The sequence below is a fragment of the Schistocerca gregaria genome, chromosome 1, assembly GCF_023897955.1.
Source record: "Schistocerca gregaria isolate iqSchGreg1 chromosome 1, iqSchGreg1.2, whole genome shotgun sequence".
NCBI classification, from domain to species: Eukaryota; Metazoa; Arthropoda; class Insecta; order Orthoptera; family Acrididae; genus Schistocerca; species Schistocerca gregaria.
The window spans coordinates 846,647,099-846,669,056 of record NC_064920.1 but is presented as its reverse complement, the minus strand read 5'-3'; the positions used below and the strand labels follow the sequence as shown (position 1 = coordinate 846,669,056).

The following is a 21,958-nucleotide window of genomic DNA, read 5'->3' as shown; positions in this document are numbered from 1 at the left end:
AAAGACCTTTAATTGCTTGCAAAAGTTTGCCTCGTAGAACAGACAATAACTTCCTCCTACGAACCCAGTCATAAGCCTTTTCTAGATCTATAAAGCATAGATACGGTTCCCTGTTCCACTCATAACACTTCTCTATTATTTGCCGTAAACTAAAGATCTGGTCCTGACAACCTCTAAGAGGCCTAAACCCACACTGATTTTCATCCAATTGGTCCTCAACTAATACTTGCACTTTCCTTACAACAATACCTGAGAAGATTTTCCCACAACACTGATTAAAGAGATACCTCTGTAGTTGTTACAATCTTTTCTGTTTCCATGTTTAAAGATTGGAGTAATTACTGCTTTTGTCCAGTCTGATGGAAGATGTCCCGACTCCCAGGCCATTTCAATTATCCTGTGTAGCCTTTTAAGACCTGACGTCCCACTGTATTTAATGAGTTCCGACTTAACTTCATCCACCCCAGCTGCTTTATTGCACTGCAATCTATTGACCATTTTCTCCACTTCCTCAAATGTGACCCTATTTCTATCATCATTCCTATCCCATTCTACCTCAAAGTCTGAAACATTGCTGATCGTATTTTCACCTAAATTGAGCAACTCTTCAAAATATTCCCTCCATCTGACTATGGCATCCACAGGATTCACCAGCAGTTTTCCTGACCTGTCCAAAATACTTGTCATTTCCTTCTTACCTCCCTTTCGAAGACTGCTATTTACACTCCAGAATGGTTTTCCAGCAGCTTGACCCATAGTCTCCAATCTGTTTCCCAAGTCTTCCCAAGATTTCTTCTTGGATGCTGCAATTATCTGTTTGGCTCTGTTTCTTTCTTCAACATAACTTTCTCTGTTTACCTGAGTTCTAGTATGTAGCCATTTTTGATACGCCTTCTTTTTCCTTTTACAGGCTGCCTTGACTGTGTCATTCCACCAAGCTGTTTGCTTCATCCTACTTTTACACACTACTGTTCCAAGACATTCTTTAGCCACTTCTAGTACTGTGTCCCTGTACCTTGTCCATTCCTTTTCCAATGACTGTAATTGACTACATTCAACTAACTGGTACCTTTCTGAGATCGCTGTTATGTACTTGAGCCTGATTTCCTTATCCTGAAGTCTCTCCACTCTTATCCTCCTACATATGGACCTGACCTCCTGCACTTTTGGCCTCACAATCCCAATTTCACTGCAGATTAAATAATGATCAGTGTCATCAAAGAATCCCCTGAATACACGTGTGTCCCTCACAGCCTTCCTGATCTGTTGTTATATAGTCAATGACAGATCTGGTTCCCCTGCCTTCCCAAGTATACCGGTGAATGTTCTTATGTTTAAAAAAGGAGTTTGTGATTACTAAGCCCGTACTGGCACAGAAACCCAAGAGTTGTTTCCCGTTCCTGTTGGCCTCCATATCATCTCCAAATTTACCCATAACCTTTTCATACCCTTCTGTTCGATTTCCAATCCTGGCATTAAAATCACCCATGAGCAGAACACTGTCCTTGTCCTTTACTCTAACAACAACATCACTGAGTGCCTCATTAAAACTATCCATCTTATCTTGATCTGTCCCTTCACAATGCGAATATACTGACACAATCCTAATTTTCTTGCTAGACACTGTCAAATCTATCCACATCAGTCGTTCGTTTACATACCTTACTGCAACTACGCTGAGTTCCATTTCTTTCCTGATGTAAAGCCCTACACCCCATTGTGCTATTCCTGCGTTGACTCCTGTCAGGTAGACCTTGTATTCTCCCACTTCCTTTTCTTTCTCACCCCTTGCCCAAATGTCTAACAGCTAAAACGTCCAGCCCCATATTACTTGCAGCCTCTGCCAGCTCTACCTTCTTCCCAGGGTAGCCCCCATTGATATTGCTGTAGTTAATATTAATGACTTAGATGTAGGGTTACTCTTAATTTTAATATTTGCCCCTAAATAAATTTAGTGAAAACTAGTTCTGTCTAGTTTAGTTAGAACATGTTCCTACTAGTTGAAAGTAGTTGATACTGATAGCCTTAGTTACAACTACAATTTACTGCTGGTCAAAAGCGAAAGTCAGTTAAAACTAGTTTTAACTGGGCAAAATGCGTTTTGATAAAGTGGCTCAGTAAAAACTAGTAAGTACATGTTCCAACTAAAAACAGGTTTTGACTGTAACATATAGATATCTATCCATTTAAAAGAATTACTTTAGCTTATCTTTCACCTGACACTAAAGCCAATTCCGGTTGCTTAATTATCTGTTATACAGGGTGGGTCAAATGAAAGCGGCCCAGATGAGTGGATATGATTTGATATGAATGTATGCTTATAACCATGCCCATGACTTGCACACCATGTGTACACCTGCCACGTGATCCACACCAGTACTGAGTGTAGCGAGGTCTGTGTCAATGTGAGAGGAGAAGTGCAGAGGTCAGTCTGGTGACAACCCTAGCTGACTACCCAGGTCAGTCAGTATGCAGTTATTTCATGTAGGGAACCCTCAAATCTAAAATGTATCACAACAGTCCTCATAGTCTCCAAGAACTGCCGCAGAACATTTTGGATGATATTGCATCAGATCCAACAGTCCAGCTTCAATCCCCCTTCAGCAACTTGCTGACCAGGGCCCAAAAGTGTCAGAAGATGAATGGAGGTCACTTTCAACAGCTGCTATAGTAAGGTTAGTACTGTATTCCCTTTCCTCTGTTGTGTCTCTTTGTACCAAGGAATTCTGTTGTCTGGGCCACTATTATTTGCCCCACCCTCTATCATTGGGTAGGATCCATGTAGGTAATTTTACCTTCTGAACACTGAAATGTAATTTTGAATACAGTCATGTCAAGGTATTTGTCAATATTACATTCATTCACGGCTAGGAAAATATGTAACAATTTGTTTTGTTACAATCAGAATAATTTTGTTACAAACAATCAAATAATGAAAGAGACACCAAAAATACTGCTTTTATAATGTCTGAAACCTGTAACAGCTCTGATTAACATACTATCAGCTTGTTATGCAGTTGGTAATCACAACAACACTTAATCACTTAGTTATTACTGAAACTCATAAAGCAAAATTTTACCGACCATGTAAACAAAGCAACCACTTGTATTACTGTAATATGTATTGAAATTCTATTCACATCAAAAAGTAATGTACTGTATATGAAACCAGAAACATGTTAGGAAGATTTGAGATGGAGAAGCTTCTATGTAATTAACAAAAATATAGTCAGCATTGCTTATTTAAAGCATTTCCACAATATTTCCTCAAAAACGGGAGAAGTGTGGTTGACTTTGTATCACAGTCTATGCATTTAGTTTGTAATTATTGAATGATGTTACTTTTTGTAACCGCTGATAACTTTTGTACTTGTTATTGGCGAGTTTGCTGTATGTAACGACGCATTGATTGTTGTAAAAGGTATACAAAGAGTGTAAGAGGAGGAGTATGGGTGAGCAGTATGAGGTAAGATTCTGATGACTACTTTGTGACATAATAAGTAGTACAGCTGAAACAAATGTCTTTACGTGATTATTGAGAACCACGCACTTCTCCGGCACATTGTCACTTAAGAAATTTCCAGGAAACATGATCTGCAGCAAAGCCCACCAAATTACAAGAACTTTATTTACAGCTACCACTAATGCTACCAATAGACAATTAATCTTCTGTTTATTTTGTTTTTGGGACAACATTCCTTTATCCTCAGTGTTGCAGTTACACACCATCCACAATATCATTCCTTCCAGGAGTAAAAGTCCAGCAATGCATGTGAGAGAACTGTAAAGTTTGAAATGTAGAAGAGAAGTAATAGCGAAACGAAAGCTTTCTGGATGGGTTGAGAGTCGTGCTTGGATAGCTCAATCAATATAGCACTTGCCCATGAAAGGAAAAAAAGTTTCAGGTTCAAGTCCTGGTCCACTACATAGTTTTTATCTGCAAGTTGTTACTGTTAAACAATGGAAACTCCAGGTAGGAATATCAACAACATAGGAAAATATAGGTTGCTACTTACCATAAAGAAGACACGTTAAGTTGCAGACAGTCACAATTAAAAGACACTTACACAAAGCTTTCAGCCACAGTATTCACCAGCAAAAGAGAAACACACGCCATTCATACACACAAGTAAGCATGACCACCAGCTCTGGCAACTTGCACATTCCGGCCTGAGCTGCCGGAGTTGGCGGTCATGTGTGCACGAGTTGTGCTTGCTTGTGTGTATGAATGGTATGTGTTTCCCTTTTACTGGTGTGTGTTTCTCTTTTACTGATGAAGGCTGTGGCTGAGAGCTTTATGTAAATGTCTCTTAACTGCGCCTGTTTGCAACTTCATGTACCTTCCTTATAGTAAATAGTAATCTATCATATCCTGCATAGCTATTATTGTTAGATGGTTACAACTATGATTCTAGTGACACATGTTTCAGTTGACAGAGAAATACATAGCTAGCAGGAACAATGCTGTTGGTTGCTCTAAACATGGAATACCGAGGTACATGTTGCAGAATGAACACAATGTAACTTGGCCATATCTGAACAAACAGCTGTACAGGGGCAGTGGTGGGATTCTGTTGAAAGCAATTATGACAAAGCACATAGTTCTTGCACTCTTGTGTCACTACCAGGTGTACAAACATAAATTGGGCAATTTTTTTGTCTAAAAAAAAAAAAAAAAAAAAAAAAAAAAAAAAAAAAAAAAAAAAGGAACTCCATGTTAAATTCAGAAGAATGATAAATACTGCTTTATTCACAGAGTGCTCCAGCATTTGTTATACGTTTTTCCCATCTTTCAGGCAATTTGTGAATACCATGGCAGTAAAAATTTTCCTCTTTTGCTGCAAACCATTCACTGGACCATTTTTTCACATCTCCGTACGAACCAAAGTGCTGGTCAGCAAGTGCTTGACCCATCAACACGAACACTTGGTAATCAGAAGGTTCCAAATCTGGTGAGTAAGCCACATGGGTGTAGAAGTTCCCAACCGAGTGCTTCCAATGCGTCACACACTGGTGTTGCCGTACGTGAAGCAGCACTGTCATGAAGAAAAATAACTTTGTGTTGCCTCTTTCAGTATTGTGGCCTTTTTCCAAGCAGTGAATGGTTTAAGTCGGTCAATTGTTGTTGGTAACCTTTAGTATTAACCATTTCTCTAGGTATTAGCAGCTCATAATAGACCACACCCCTCTGGTCCCACCAAATAAAGAATCATCGTCTTTCTGCCAAAGCGATTTGGTCTTGCGGTCGATTGGATGGTGTGCCTGGGTCCATCCATGATTTTTTGCACATGGGATTCTCAAAATAAATCCACTTTTCACCCCCCTGTAACTAAATGATGCAAAAATGACTTCCTTTTGTACTGAGAGAGCAAAATCTCTTATGTGCTTTTCCATTTGCCAGTCATTCAACTCATATGATAACCAGCTACCAGTCTTCTGGATCTTTCCCATCTCTCATGGCTGATTGCAAATGAGCTTGTTGATTAATGCCCAATTGCTCGGTGAGTTGTTTTTATGTTTTCAAATAATCTTTATTCAACGGTGCTTCCAATTGCACATCTTCAGTTTTTGGTGGTTCCTAGTTTGCAGCATCAAAGTCACCATTTTTGAAATGCCTGAGCATGTTCACCATAAAGTTGGTGAAATCATCAGTATTATCCAACAGCAGTTTTCGTCAAATGAAAACAAAAAATTAATGCTGTCATAAATGCTCTTTGTTTGGAATAAATTTTGACATGCTGAATAACAACAACAACAACAACAACACTAAGCACACATTTATTTATCATTCTTATTTATTACACTTATTTATCACTCGTGCACATCTGTCACTTGTTGATGACACAATAAAATGGCACAGCGTCAAATCTTTAGAGCACAAACTGCATTGATGCGACATCTGGTGTCTGAAACCCGCATTTCATACTTGTGCACGGTAAACCACAGAGAAGCCTTCTTCCTAATTCTGAACAAAACTTCTATTTCCTCCTCCTCTCACCAGTGCCCAAATACTATAATTTATTGAAATTAAATTGTGAGATCAATGTGTGGCTGAGAATTTTGATATCATATACATTATAATTTTACGTCGGTAATCATGTATCTCTTGGACAGCCTGGTAAGGCACCAGCCACTGAAAGGGTATTCATTATGTCACAGGCAGTAAATGATAAATTTCAAGATCGCTGATCTTGGTCAGTTTTGAAATTTAAGGTTCCCCTCGCCAAGTGGACAACCAAAACTAAGTCATACACAGGTTGTCCCAAAATAATGTATACACTCTTTGAAACAGAATCTCTCTTTAATTAAAGAAGACTCGTACTTCGAAATGTTGGAAATAACTCCTGGTCTTAGTGTTGTGTTTAGAAATGAAGATTATTACTTTCAACAGGATGGGGCACCACCTCACTTTCACCTGGATGTGAGTGCATTTCTCAATTGTACATTCCCTGCAAGATGGCTAGGATGAAGAGGGAGTGTGGAGTATTCCACTCAATCTCCAGATTTAAGTCTTCTAGACTTCTTTCTGTGGGGTACTCTCAAGAACACAGTTTATGCTGCGAGACCACACACACTGGATGATCTTAGAAAGCAAATTGAGCAAGCCGGTGATCCTGTCCTGTTGGAAACAATAAAGTTGTCATGTCACTCAGTCATAAGTCATGACGATTGTGTATTGCGATGGACGGACACCAGTTGGAACAATTACCACCTAAATTCAGATCATGAGGCACCCAACACCACTAAAATTGTATTTTAAACCCCATTCATTAAAGACATGTTCAGTTTCAAAGAGTGTATACATTATTTTGGGACACCCTGTATATTCTTGCACAGAGCGGCACTTTAGTATTTGGTTACAGATTTTTGTAATAAGCTGAACCTAGATATGACACAGATTACCATCAGAAATTAATTACAGAACTAGAGATTATGTTTGGCCTTAGAACACATTAGAAATGTACAAATCTGAAGTGTCAATTTGGCAATGACAAAAGTGATGCCATCTATCCAGAAAAGCAATAAGACACAAATAGTGACATATGATGCCATTAATGATGTCCCATAGGAGATTAATACCATTCTTAATTAAGTCATTCTATCTGAGGTAAGGATCTGCAGAAAAGGATTGCATGTAGCAGCACAGCTGAGAGACCCCAGATATTATATACTCTACATAGGATTCACATCAGGATATCTGAGTGGGTTATTCCATGCACCAAATTGTTTCCTACAGAAATATTCATCCACGAGGGAGACTTGGTGCTGTTAAGCATTGTCACCTTGTAGAATAGTCACATCACTTGTTGCATTGGTATATACGCATACATAAGTCCGAAGAATACCATCTCTATAGAGACACACTATCGTGGCTCCATCTGGAATGTCCAGAAAATTTGTGTGTTTTTTTAATGATACATCAACCCATATAATAAGAGTTACTCAGTGTTATGTTATAGAGAACTGATACCGAAATCATACATTACTTGCTTATTTGCAAACACTTTGCACTGGAACTGTCACCATAAAATTTTCAGCAAACATCAGTGACAGAAGAGAGAGAAATATTACCTGTAACACACAGCACAATGTCACTTAATTATTTAAGATAACCTGCAACATGTGAGCCAAATAGAAACAGGTCTCATGTTTTCAAGTTATTTGAATGCCATCTTCCAAGATGAGTGTTCCATCAGCAGTACATGAGTACTCATTCTCTAGTAAATATTGTAGCTGACCATATCAAACTTGTACAAATTATTCCATCTTCCATCATAACCTCTTTCTTCTTGTAACTGCCAGTTTACCCATAATCTCTTGATGATCTCCTCCTTTTTCCAAACTAAATACTATTTTCATCCATATCTTTCACATTACCTTTCTTTGATCCTACCAAGTGCTGTGTCACAGTGTTTAATGCAAGAGATTGATATTCAGGAGTGGTTCACATCCCTCTAAGCAGCTTGATTTAGATTTTGCATGGTTTCCCCACAATGATTATGGTGAATGCCAAGATGAAGCCTCTGTAAAGCAACTAGTCACTTTCCTTCGTCATCTTTGACCTAACTGTGCATATGCTTCATCTCTACCAACTTCATCATCAACATGACATTAAACCCTGTATTTTTGCCCATCCCTCCTCCTCCTGCTTTCCTTTTGCTTGTCTCTTTTCTTAACCTTCTGACACATCTAGAAGAAATCATTAGAATCCTATAATTTGAGCTTCATTTGCATTCATTTGCCTTTTTCTTTTTTCAAGTTCATGATATACTTTCCATACTGCCATTCATTATATCAACAGATTCTAAAGTGAGTGTTAGGGTGTTCTTTTCATTCTTTCTTTCTGCTCAAACTCTATTTTTTACCGCTGAATTAGAATATTTCCCTTCGAAGTCCCTGATATATTAAAACTGTGTGATATATTGGTACTTAAATGCAGAGTTTTTCAAAGGCAAGGGACACAATTCGAGTCACAGTATGGCAAACAGTCTTAAAGAACTGCAACAACATTATATGCTCTGCTGCATAGTGAAAATTTATAAAATATTTACTTTGTTTTGTGATATACCCTATGACTGCTGGATGTGTCACAGTTAATAAAACTGATTTCAAGTGATTCCCAAGTAAAACACCACAGATACGTTAACAAAAATATACATTTACATGATTTCTTCTTAAGAATGCTGATGGTTTATCTAGTTTTCTTGGGGAAAAAAAATCTCGATAACATAACTCAGCATCTCCATCACCCTCTCCTCAGCATAATGAATCATACAGAGAGCAGCTTCTCTCTTTATTTGTACCCCGTCATTTTGCTTTTCTACTATTCTGGTAATGACGTCATAACATTGTTTATTTCGAAGAACTTCTGGTTTAACCGAAGTGTTCTGAACTTCATGAAAAAACACACACACACACACACACACACACACACACACACACACACACACACACACACAGGTGCCAGGATCAAAGAATGATGGAGAGAAAGTAATTATCACTTATAAAGTGAGGAGCAGTTCCTTGGGAGAGTCAATATGTCAGAAAGTACCTCTTGATGACCATTTACACTAACTATTGCGCCAAAAACAGGCAATGAACTGATAATATACCAAAAAGAACACTGGACAAAATTAACATCAGCAATATACATGATTTCACAAAATAAACATATTTCAAGTTTATGATTGTAGAACAATTAGTTTCGAAGAACATCTGGCATAGATCAAGTTAATTTTTTTTTAAGGTAAAGAAAGTTATTTTGTTTTTGTTTTGGTTTACATTGGACATTGAAAGAGTCCATCTTAAAATAATATTTAAAAAATTCTTTTGAGGTGTTTTTCATGAGAGTGTATGAGCTAGAATGTGTCAAAATAATATAGTTTTATTTCTGACATGCAGCATTGAACTTTAAAGATATTAGTTATGTTTGGTTTGACTCAACACTTAATACTTTTCAAGGTTTTTGAGTAAGATGAAATAAAGTGTTTCTGCATCAGTTGCAGGTAACATCTGGATAATGAGTGCCACATAGCACTTTCATTTACATAGCATCCTGAACTAAGGAATAACAAAATGTTTAATGAAGAGAGTATTACCTGATTGCCTTTATCTGATCAGGGAACTCATTGAGACGTGACAGGAGGCTAATTAGGATGAATTTAAATGCATTCTCCTTCACTACATTGAGGCCATACTCACAAGCAGCCTCATAGTAAACAACAGCCGTCTAAAAGATAACAAATCTATAAGTCTGACAATATACAAGATAAATCAACACATTAACTACTAAAATATTGAGCACACATAGATGAAATTCTAAATTTAAAAACTGCTAATACAAAGTCAAATTAACTATTATTTATACCTTATTGCCTGTTTTTCTACTTTGTCTAGGATCTATCAAATTCATTTTCTCTGTCTCTTAACACCATTTCCTCCCTCTTTCATCATTTCTCTCTACTATACAAGTCAATCAGAACATTTTACCCTTACCTTGTAAGCTCATTTTCTTAAGTGGCAGGGTGAGTAGAGTGATCAAGGAGAGGCAGAGAAAGTAACAGGAGAGATATAGGTGATGGAGGAGATTAGTGACAGAGAGGAGCAGAAAGGAAAGGAGAGAAGAGGAGAGGAGAGGAGAGGAGAGGAGAGGAGAGGAGAGGAGAGGAGAGGAGAGGGGGGAAAAGGGAGGGGGCCATGTATGACAAGGAAGTCAAAACAGAGTGGAAAGATGCTACAGAAGAAGTGATCTGTAACAGTGAGAGAGATACTGTACGAAGATGGTTTGGGAAGGAGAACTGAACTGGGAGAGATGGAGAAAGTAGTGAAAGACCATGGGTGTGGGGAAATAAACGATAAAAGGAATAGGCAGAAAGGAGAGGGAGGAGAAAAGACACCTGAAAGAGAGTTTATTGAGTAAATACACAATGCTGAGCTTCATATGGCTTTAAAACTCTATAAATGACTGCTAAATAAAAAGAAGCAAAACGTCTTATATCATATTTTTGAGAGAGTCACCTATGTGATGAGAAATGAATTAGCCCTTTCAACTATACAAACATAACTTTGCAAACTGAATAGACATTCAATACAAATGAGCAGTGGGAAGGAGTGTAAGTGTAATTTAAGGTATCAAAGATCTTCAGTCTCAAAATTATCAAAAGCAAATATAATTTCAACTCTATAAACATGATTTTCTACTATATTCTTCCTGTGCATTCTGTTCAATAGTTGACCAAAAGAGGAAGCTCTGACAATAACACTAATTTACTAAGTCAAATAGTCTTCATTGATTCAGGTACTGAATCTATAAGAAGCAGATTGTTTGATATGATTGTTCAGCGATACCAAAAAGCTTATCCAACGAGGAAGAAATGTTGTATGAAAGAATCATAAATTGTGACTTCATTCAGAACATTTACATATAATGTAATTGGACAGAAATGAAATCTACTCACAAAGTGGTGAGAGAGCAACACACATAAAAGATAAGTGAACTTGCAAGCTTTAGGAGCCACTGGCCCCTCCTTCATCAGAAGCATTGAAGGGGAAAGAAGAGGAGTGAAGGAAAAGAACTGATAAGGTTTAAGAAATGGGAAGAGTTTGGAAAAGATGCCCAGAACCCCAGGCCACGGGAGACTTACCAGACAGGACGAGAAGGAAAGACTTATTGTTGGGGTCTGCACCAGACGAGATTTGAAAATTTCAGAGCTAAAAGTTGGGGGCCAGGGTAATATACAAGACAGAGATTGCTGCTGAAACAGCTAACATGTGTTACTAAAAGTTTAAAGCTAAATGCATAGTATGTAATACAGTGGGAGGGGGGTAGTGAAAAAGACAGGTAAGAGAATGAAAGCTGTAGAAAATTTAAACAAGGTGAAGGAAGGAGTAGTTACTGAGAAGAAATACTGAGTCTGAAGAAGTTAATGTAAATTAAGGCCAGGTGATGGTGAGAACTAAAGACATGTCGTAATGGCAGTTTTTAGATTATCTAAATACATTCTCCCAATTAAATTTCACATGGTCCTTTTCTGAAACCCATACCACTTTCCTTGCTGTTGACCTCATCCTCACCATGGGTCAGCTATATACTTCCATTCACTTTATACCAACTAACAAACAACAGTACCTACATTTAACAGATGCTATCCTTTCCATTCAGATATTCCCTCCCATACATTTAACACAAATGTATTTGTTCAGATGTACGTTCTTTACAGCAATACACCACCATTCTCACCCCAGCCTTCACTGGATGTAATTACTCCACCAGTCTAGTTCAAAAGCAGATTTCCCAACACATCCCATCAAATCATTGTACTGCCGATCCCTCCAAAAAAACAACTTATTATTCTGGTCTTGAATGTATTAATCAGCTACTTTGACAACGCTATGACCTCCTAAAATCATACCCTTTGAGGCCTATTCTGTCTGACATTTTGCCCAGCACATCTACAATAGTTTTTTATTGCCCTCCCAATCTCTGCAACATCCTTGTCAGATCCTATACTCCTTCTGCACCCATTTCTCTACCCTATGGCTTCTACCCCGATCACCAGCCCCACTGTAAGACTTGCCCTCCTACTACCAACTATACCAACCCTGTAACTGGCAAAACAAATACTATCAAAGCAACAACTCTGAAATGGCCCATGTCATGTACCGGATGTTACTTACACACTGTTCAGCCGTTTACATTGGCATGACTGCCACCAAATTATCAATTAGGGTGAATGGGCATAGGCAGGTGTATACTGTCAGCACGTATATCTTGTTGCAAAGCATGCTCTACAACATGACAATCATGATCTCAGTGCCTGTTTCACCACATGCGCCATTTAGATTCTTCCCCTAGGCACCAGTTTCTCAGGACTCCATAGGTTAGAACTAGCACTACAACACGTCCTTGGTTCTCACCACCCACCTGGTCTTAATTTTTGTTAATTTCTTACGTCTCAGCATTTCTTCACAGTAACTACTCCTTTCTTCAGTCCATTTTAGTTTTCTACATTTTTCATTGTTTTTACCTGTCTATTTTTCACCGCCCCTTCCCACCTCTGTTATGTACAATGCACATAGCTTTTGAGTCCTACTAACTCGTGATTGATATTTAAGCAGTAATCTCTGTCCCACATATTACACTGTCTTCCACCTTTATGTGCTTAGGTTTTCAAATCTTCTCTGATTTAGTCCCCAACAATCAGTGTTTCCTTCTCATTCCATGTCTTAAGTTTCCTCTGACCCATGGTTCTGCGCGATTTTCCCAAAATGTACACCTATTCCTATATCTCTCCAGTCCCTTTCCTTCATCCCTCTTCCTTCCCCTTCAACCCTTCTGCCTGAAGGAGGAGCCAATGGCTTGGAAAGCTTGCCTAATTACAACCTACTTTTATGTATGTGTTCTGCCGCTGCTTGATAAGTAGACTTTTTTATCTATCCAATTAAATTATTCTGTCAAAAATTGACTGTTGTTGACAGTATTTCCAAGAAGGAAAAATACATACAGAGCATATATGTTAAATAAGAAGTGAATAAAAAGTATGATTCCTCCTTTAATAAACTATTTCAATGCCAGCTTTAGTATAGACAGAGATGAAAAGGTTTTATAATTACAATCAAAACATAGTGTGCCATTAAACTGTATAAAAATCAGAGAACTAGTTATATCACATTTAAATTAAATTTCTCTACAAATAATACTGCAACATAATGTACTTTGTCATGTGAAACAAATGAACCAGAAAACCCTCTTTATCTCACCTGAGCACACATGGTTTCCAGCATAACTTCACCACACTTCTCAATAATGCCCTCTAACTGGAAAAGTGTTGCTGCCGCTACTACGGAAACAATGTCAGAAGGCTCCAAAGTAGTTTCATCCATATACAAAGATCCAAATACCGTCTGTAAAGCTGAAGATCAAGAGTAGTAGAACTGTGTTCTATTTGGATGACACATACGGTTAGAAGATCTCATTTTTCATGGAAAAAGGAGATAATACAAACCACTGACTGTTATTTTTGGATCAACAATTTTTATGTTCACAGTATCTTCATCAGCTTCTCTCCATGCCCCCGAAAACATACTTGCAAAGTATGGACTCTGAAAATAAATAAATAAATAAATAAATAAATTTTTTTAATCAGAAACTACGTAAAAAATTTTTTGAGACCAATTTAAATGATGGAGATTTTGAAGTCTACGGTGAAGATAAGGTCAGCTTTGAGAATGGTAACATTAATAGTGAGAAATGGATGAGGCAAAATTTCATACAAAATTTGCAAATATTGGAGTATATATAGAAGTGTAAAAAAAATTCTCCACATACTTTCTGCTGTATAAATGCAGCAGCAGCTATGAGACCACTTGTTGAAATGAAAATTACTATGAAACAAAAGTCTACAGTAATACTGAGTAACAATACCACTATTATGCCTATTAAGGAAATATAGTGAACCAGTAACAAACACTGTTGCCTATCAGGTATAGTGTAGACTACTTCTGTCAAAGACCAGAAACTTGGTCATGACAGTATGATTCATCAAGAAGTGAAAGGACTCTGTTTTCATGGTTGTGCTGCTGCTCAGAATTTTGTGACAAGAAGAGTGAAGACATGAAGTCACTTGTAGTGACACTTAGTGGAAAGCATACCTGGTAGTATTAGCAAAAATGGCTATACATGCTATGTTACACATTTGGTACCTCAGGCATGAACAACACTAAAATATAGATAACAGGCTAAACTGGGAAGACATCCACCAAACCCTACAAAGGCTTAGTTCAGCAACATTTGATATCCGGACAACCGCCAAATTGGAGACAGCAATATCTTAAAATCTGGTTACTTCCATTCACTTGCGTGTTGTGGAATTATCTTCTGGGGCAATTCACCACTGTCAAAAAAATTCTTTACCAGTCTGAAAAACATTGTCCAAGTTTTGTGTGGAGTGCCTCCATCAACCTTATGTCGCAACCTTTTTAAGCAAATAGGAATACTAACCACTACTTCACAATATAACTTTTCAATCATGGCATTCATGCTTCACAATCCTTCTCAGTATGGAAAGAATGAAAATACCATCATTGGAACACAAGAAGGAAATGTGACATACACAAGTACAAAAATCTTCAATGCACTTTCAAATAATATTAAGTGTCTATGAGGTAATAATGTACTATTTAAAGTATGAGACAGCCGTTCTTGCTTGAAAAAAGTTTATATTCTCTAGAAGAATTCTACAGCAGAGATAGCTAAGGTTATTTATCATGTATTATTGTGTATTCCTGATTCAATATATCTTGTTGCTTTAATTAGATTAATTGGTAATCTGTAAGTCAACAAGTTAGTCACATTTACCCCATATAAAAATTGTTTAGATAAAATGTGGAAACTGTATCTTAACCTCTGTTTGTGAGTGTAATTAGAACTTATTGATTGTGTTTCTCTATTATTATTATTTTCAATTTGTGTGCTATCTTTGTTTATTGTCCTGATGGAAACAAGTGTAATAATGACTTAAATGTTTTGACTCATTCCATATCCATGCAAAAATGGATCTAAGGGATACATATCACAATAAATAAATAAAAATAAATATGTAAATGCTAGAAAATATTTGTTTACACTGTATACATGACATAGTAAAAGCTCTTTAATCTCATTAATATGATAAATAGAATGTAAAGAGTATTGAGTCTCTGGTATTCAAAAGGATCCTTTTTCAACAAAGTTCACAGCACTGCATTCAAGGGCAAAGTATTGGCAGTAGAAGCGATTCTTGTTTGCCTTAATTAGCTGAAAACCCTTGCAGTATCATGCTGAAATAAGTGCCTCTATTCTGAGCTGTGAGGTGTGGAGTGTAATTTGGTTTCTTCTTGCAAAGTTCGCAGCTTGTGGTATCGTGGTCGCATTCTCGCTTCCCGAGCACGGGGTCCCAGGTTCGATTACCGGCGAGGTCAGCGATTTTCACCTGCCCCGAGATTACTGGATGTTTGCGTTGTGCTCACCATTTCATCATCATTCATGTTAGTGGCGAGTTTTTAACTGAGCAAAGGTTGGGAATTTGTACGGGTGCTGATAACCGCGCAGTTGAGCGCCTCACAAACCAATCATCATCAGCATCATCATCTTCTTGCAAAGTAAAATGTGCGGTTCCAGATTTTTAGTGAAATCAAAACTGTAATGAATCAGATAATGTGTACAAGTGCTTTTATGAGTTTAAAGCTGACAGAAGGAATGTTCATGATGAACAAAGAAGTGGGCATCCCTCAATCATGACTGATTAGATGGTGAACAAGACTGAAGAATGATTTGTTGGGCCCATCAATTGACTTTGGACGAGATGAATAAAATGCTTCCATAAACCTCCAAATCTCTTCTGCATGAAATCATTGCTGAAACACTGTTTTCAAAAACTGTGTTTGATGTGGATACCAAAACAGCTCATATTTCAATACAGTCAACGGTATTGTATCTTAATGAGAATTTCTCAAGCACTTCAAACTGGAAAATGAACAATTATTTGACTGTACTGTGATTTTTAACAAAACATGTGGGACCCATTACATCCTTGAGAGGAAAAAACAACCAATGCAGTCGTGACACCATCCTCACCATCAGCAAAGAACTTCAAAACTGTTCTTTCAACCTGAAAAATTGTGGCCTCTTTCTTTTGGGACACTAAAGAAATTCTCCTCGTTGACTTTTTAGAAGTAATCCTGCATGGTACTGTGAAACTAACAAAGACTACAGAGGGTGGTACAGAACAAAAAAATGGGAATGTTAATCAAAGGAGTGTGCTTGTCGCAGGATAATCCAAGTCATTGCATAGCCAATAGCAAAAGGAAACCCCTGGCTTCATTTTGTTGGGCCATCTTCAACCATCAATCTCACAGTCCTCATGTGGCACCTACAGATTTTCATCTTTTCACCCCTCTGTCATTGTTCATAGATGGAAGAAGGTTTACTGCTGATAAGATTAAGAGGGTTGTCAAACAATGTGCCAAACAGGCAAAGGTAGATTTTTTTTGACAGAGGTCACTCTTCTGCTCAAGAAATCCATGGAGAACCAAGGTGACTACAGACAAATGTATTGTTTTAAACAGTGGAAAGTAAAAGATGGAATTACAATAATATGCAAAGGATATATAACTATTCACAACACAGAGGAGATACTGAGTTGCTTACAGGCATAATGAATAAGAAAGCTAGATATAATTGGCAACTGGACAAAGTCCTTATCAGACAAAAGATAACACTCAAACACATACACTCAAGCAAAACCTACACATACATGGCCACTGCCATCTCCGGGTGCTAAGGCCTGACTGCAACTGTGTTTAAAGTAAGTAGCAATATTTGGTGACGCGGGTAGTGGAAGCACAGAAGTGATGAAGGATGTGGAGGGGGAGAGATAGCACATTATCCAGAAACTGATCTCTCACACCTTGTCACCCCTGTTATTTACTAATCCCTAGATACCCACTGTCTGGGCACAAAGGAGCACCCTCATCGTGACTCAGCATTACCCTCAATTGGAGCAAATGACTCACCTTCTCCACCAGGGTTTTGACTACCTATCACCACGCCCCAAAATATTAAACAATGGAAAGTTCATGAATTCTTTCTCCATGTTTTTTCATAAATGGAAAGAAGTTTTCAACTATTGTTATTTGAATTAGACTGGTTGAGTGACCTATTTTGGAAACAGATGTTCTCTATGGATTAATTGTTGGTATTCATCTACTTAGCACCTTAAAACAAAAGCAATATTTTGTGTTTAAAAAAAGCATCCTGTAGAAAATCTCCAATCAGTAGTAATTTAAAGTAAACATCTTCACCTAAGGTTACAAGCAACTGCTTCATTGAAATATCACTAACTTAAAAAAGTGGTACCATCCGACGCAATGCCTAGGAAAACCATTAAACAGAACAAAACCACTCCTGTTGATGACACCTATACCATTGCATTGTTGTCATCATTGTAGTAGACATCCTCAGTCCACAGGCTGGTTCCATGCAACTCTCCACTCTTGCCTATCTTGTGCAGGCCTTTTCATCTCTGTGTAACTACTGCAGCTTCCAGACACTTGAACCCACTTACTGTAGCCAAGTCTTGTTCTCCCTCAACAATTGTTTGTAAATTATGTCAAATCATGTTTGAATACAAAATAAACAAACATTAGTTTGCTTCAAGGTAATCCAGTCAATGCATATACTGTTTTATATACAGCATTACACATTTGTTGGTGAAGTGGGTAAATGTCCAACTATTAGTCCAAACTTCCAGTATGATTCTCAGTCAGTTCTAGAAATTTTCTGTCACTTAATTCTAGCAAATGACACATTGCCCTAAAACTGGCTGGGTAAGTCTGTTCGAAGGTCAGAAGAAGGCAACAGCTAACTCCAATGACACCATGCCCAGGAAAGCACTGTATAGTTCAAACCATCCTTCAAATTCATAACAGCTTTAACTTTACCCAAAAGACAATGAAAGCATAAAGAATCAATAATTATTAGAGCAGTTACAGTTTTTTACGAAACGAACATGTTGTATTGGTAACTGACACGAACGGAAACAGGGACAAATTTTGGTTCACTGTTGGAAAAGAAAGTAAGAGAAATTATAGTTTAATGTCCTATCAGTGTGGCATCATTCGAACAAGGAGCATAAGGTCAGAGGACAAGAATGAGAAAGGAAACTGGCAGTTTCCTTTTTCAAAGAAATGATCCCAGAAAATCCAATTTAGTTTGACTGCAGCTGTGGATTTAATACTTGTCTATCAGTGTTAATGGATAACAATATTATGAACAGGATGGATTATTACACATCATAAGGATGACATGATGAGTTGCAGACAATGTTGAAGGCAGTCGCAATAGAAAGATTGTTACGCATTGAATTGTTGGCTAAAGCCTTCTTCACAAAATAAAATACACACATTCACATAACCAGGCACCCCTCACACATACACAACCACTATCTCTGGCTGCTATGACCAGAATGCAGCTTTTGTGTTGAATGAAAGCAGCAATCCTTGATTTCATTCAATAAGAGAGTTGCATTCTGGTAAGAATGGCCAGAGCTGTTCACATTCTACCCGGATCAGCTGTAGTGGTCATGTGTGCCTGTTTGTGTGAATGAGTGTGTACGGTGTTTTTTTTTTTTTTTTCCCTTCCTGAAAATGACTTTGGCTGACAGCTCAGTTAGTTAGTTAGTTGGTTGCGTGTTCCATTGATCAATCGCACGGTATGGTAGCCATTATGATGTGGAACATGTCAAGTGCACAAGACATGCACATATGAAACAACATTTTTTTTTTTAAAATGTGTAATAGTCTTTTGGCTGTGGCTCTCTGCAACTCAAGGTATCATCTTTATTGTGAACAGCAACCTATTCTTTTCATAATATTGTTGATACTCCAGCCTGGAGTTTCCAGTGTTTGTCGTTAGCTTGGCAATGACATTTGGTTATACGGGCACTGGTAACCTTGCTGTTGAGTGCCTTATACACACCATAATTGGTTACAGATACAGATTAGACTAGATCTCATGACAGAAAAACAGCATGTCAATATATGATGCATTCAGAATTTCTGTTTCCATTCAAGTTTAGCCAGTAGATGTCTAAAGCCTGTTTTTGATAGCTCAAGAATAAAGTTTATGTCACATTTGATACAAATTATTGTGATGAGGTGTTCTGCATGTGTGTAGTGACATCTGAAAACAATTATGATTACCCCAAAATTGTTAGGAAAATAAAGCAAGCATCCTTGTAATCAATCAATAACCAACAGAAGCAAATAGCATGGTTTCAGAACAAAAATGTCCTCATCATCAGCAACAATACCAAAATGAACATGTGATTGTTTTGCAACAGCCTCAGTAGAGTCAAGAGCAACAACAGGCCACAATACACAGGACCTTTGCCTTCGCGGGCAAGTGCTCTACCATCTGAGCTACCGAAGCACGACTCACGCTCGGTCCTCACAGCTTTACTTCTGCCAGTATCTAATCTCCTACCTTCCAAACTTTACAGAAGTTCTCCTGCGAACCTTGCAGAACTAGCACTCCTGAAAGAAAGGATACTCTGGAGACATGGCTTAGCCACAGCCTAGGGGATGTTTCCAGAATGAGAATTTCACTCTGCAGCAGAGTGAGCGCTGATATGAAACTTCCTGGCAGATTAAAACTAAGCTAAGGCAAAGGTCCCGAGTTCAAGTTTTGGTCGGGCACACAGTTTTAATCAGCCAGGAAGTTCCATATCAGCGCACACTCCGCTGAAGAGTGAAAATCTCATTCAAGCCACAATACAGTTACAACAGCAGCAGCAGCAGCAGCAATGGCAACAACCACAGCTAGCTAATCACAACCCCGTGTTGGCACCATTTCTGACTTTCAAGGAAGCTAAAAATAACTATGAAACATACCAGTATTAACTAACTCTTAATTTCAACTAAAGTAGAATCGTTTAATACACACTTGCTTGTAGTAGCCAGTTGTACGAAATTTATGTAATGTTATAATAAAAGATTCCTAATCCTATGTCATTTGAACTGTTATCTTAAAAGAGCCTGAGCAATGGTTATTACCCAGGTATAAAAACTTCTTTATCTCGTAATAGATGAAATCCTTTCAATGGCTCAAGTATATGGAACTTCTACAACAGAACAGAGTAAAATTATCAGAGAAATGGATGAGGCTAAAATGCATGAACCACTAAGCTGCACAGACGTGCAAGGAAAAAAATCAAGTAATAGTATGTTAACACCTTTATCATTTCAGTCCTTAGATTGACTTTACAGCATGTACTCAAGTAGCAAAAAGCTAAAATCAGTAGACTGAACATATGTCTTATCAACAGCATCCCCACAATCTAAACACAGAAATACAGCATCAAACAATACCAACAGTATGCATCATGCGCAGTGTTTCATGACCGACTAACACAATTATTGGAATTACTATAATGCAGTACATAACAGTTGCTGTGAGTCAGATCACAGGACTGCTGTTTGTCACAGCCAGAACCAGTAACCAAGGCTGACTACTCAGCCAGCAGCCACATAACAATAACACTGTATCTACACATAACAATGGACCTCAAATCTTTCCCACATTAACTCATGCTAATGGTTACTACAAATTTGAAACTCTATCATTTGAACTACTTACTGCCTCTGCATTGCTCATGAAAGAAGATAGTCAATATCTGCTGAGGACAAGAAAGTTACCTGTAACATGACTCCCACCATAAGTTTGCACTAGTTTTGATAATGCTCCCATGCCCAGAAAGTACCGTTTGGATGTAAAATAGGTTTCGAGATCAGATGTCTTTCAAATCTCTCAGTTCACAGTACACACAAAGTGGAGACAATGAGTTCTGACCCATGTGCTCTACACAAGTACTCTTCATCAGGCTCTCTTCTACATGATGAAAGACATCCCTTTCAAAGTTTGAGAGTGATAGGTGTCTGTTGAGCACCACATTAAACCCTTGTAGTTGTAAATGTAGCAGTTTCTTGCAGCTGTTGTAGTGGTTGGATGAAAATGGTATGTTATGTCACGATTACACTACAGACTGATGATGGTGCCCTCTTCTCGCTTTATGTGTGTACCCTGAAGCAGGAGAATTGGAAGTGAACCCATTCTACCATGAATTTTACACTGCACTTAATATAATACTCCCAATTATCTCTGATGTGTTTCTCGACTTGTAGGACCTGTGAAATAGTTCGAGTCTTAAAAGTATTTTGAGCTGAACAATTACAGAGAATTGGAAATTTTTTACTTTGAGTTTGCAGAAATAATCCTTGCATTATGAAGCAACTTATGATGCCAGAATATAAACTAAACCTCTAAAACTGATGTAAGCTTAAAAATTTTGGAGCTGTTCAGATTTCCAGTAACCTTCAATTACATCTTGTATTGTTATAACCAATACATGTGGTGATTCAAGATGTAATGTGCGCTGAGCAAACTGATTTATTGTAAAACTTCCTGGCAGATTAAAACTGTGTGCCGGACCGAGACTCGAACTCGGTACCTTTGCCTTTCGCTGCAGAGTGAAAATCTCATTCTGATTTGTTGTAGTTTCTCAGTCCATAAGCAACTGAGTCAAAATCTGCAGTAAAAAGAGACTATTTCTAGAATTAGCTATATGAAAAAACTTCATTTTCATATGACTATGCTTTAAATGTTTGGGGGGGGGGGGGGGGGGGGTGTTCAAGATTCCAGGAATCCTCTCACACAATGAGCCTTGGTAACTGAAAGTGTGCATATATTAAATCAAACAAATTTTGGAAATTTGTTATGTTGTCTGGAAAACTGATTTAAAAATTATGAAAGTATACACAAAAGTCAGTGACATAACAAGAGCTTTTGTAGTGAGACAAATAACTGCACCAGAAATTTCATCTCAGCAACAACAACAGGTGAAATGTTAATCAGATGTTACTA

General features: G+C 37.8%; 1 protein-coding gene across 1 annotated transcript in view; it reads right to left on the bottom strand.

Moving 5' to 3' along the window:
* LOC126272611 (protein germ cell-less) overlaps positions 1-21,958 on the bottom strand; it is a 120,713-nt gene that overhangs the window by 58,871 nt on the left and 39,884 nt on the right. The window contains exons 3-5 of the mRNA XM_049975559.1: positions 13,506-13,602; positions 13,261-13,412; positions 9,600-9,730 (exon numbers count right to left, since the gene is read on the bottom strand). Of these exons, the coding sequence (XP_049831516.1) occupies positions 9,600-9,730; positions 13,261-13,412; positions 13,506-13,602 (380 nt within the window). The remainder of the gene's footprint in view (positions 1-9,599; positions 9,731-13,260; positions 13,413-13,505; positions 13,603-21,958) is intronic.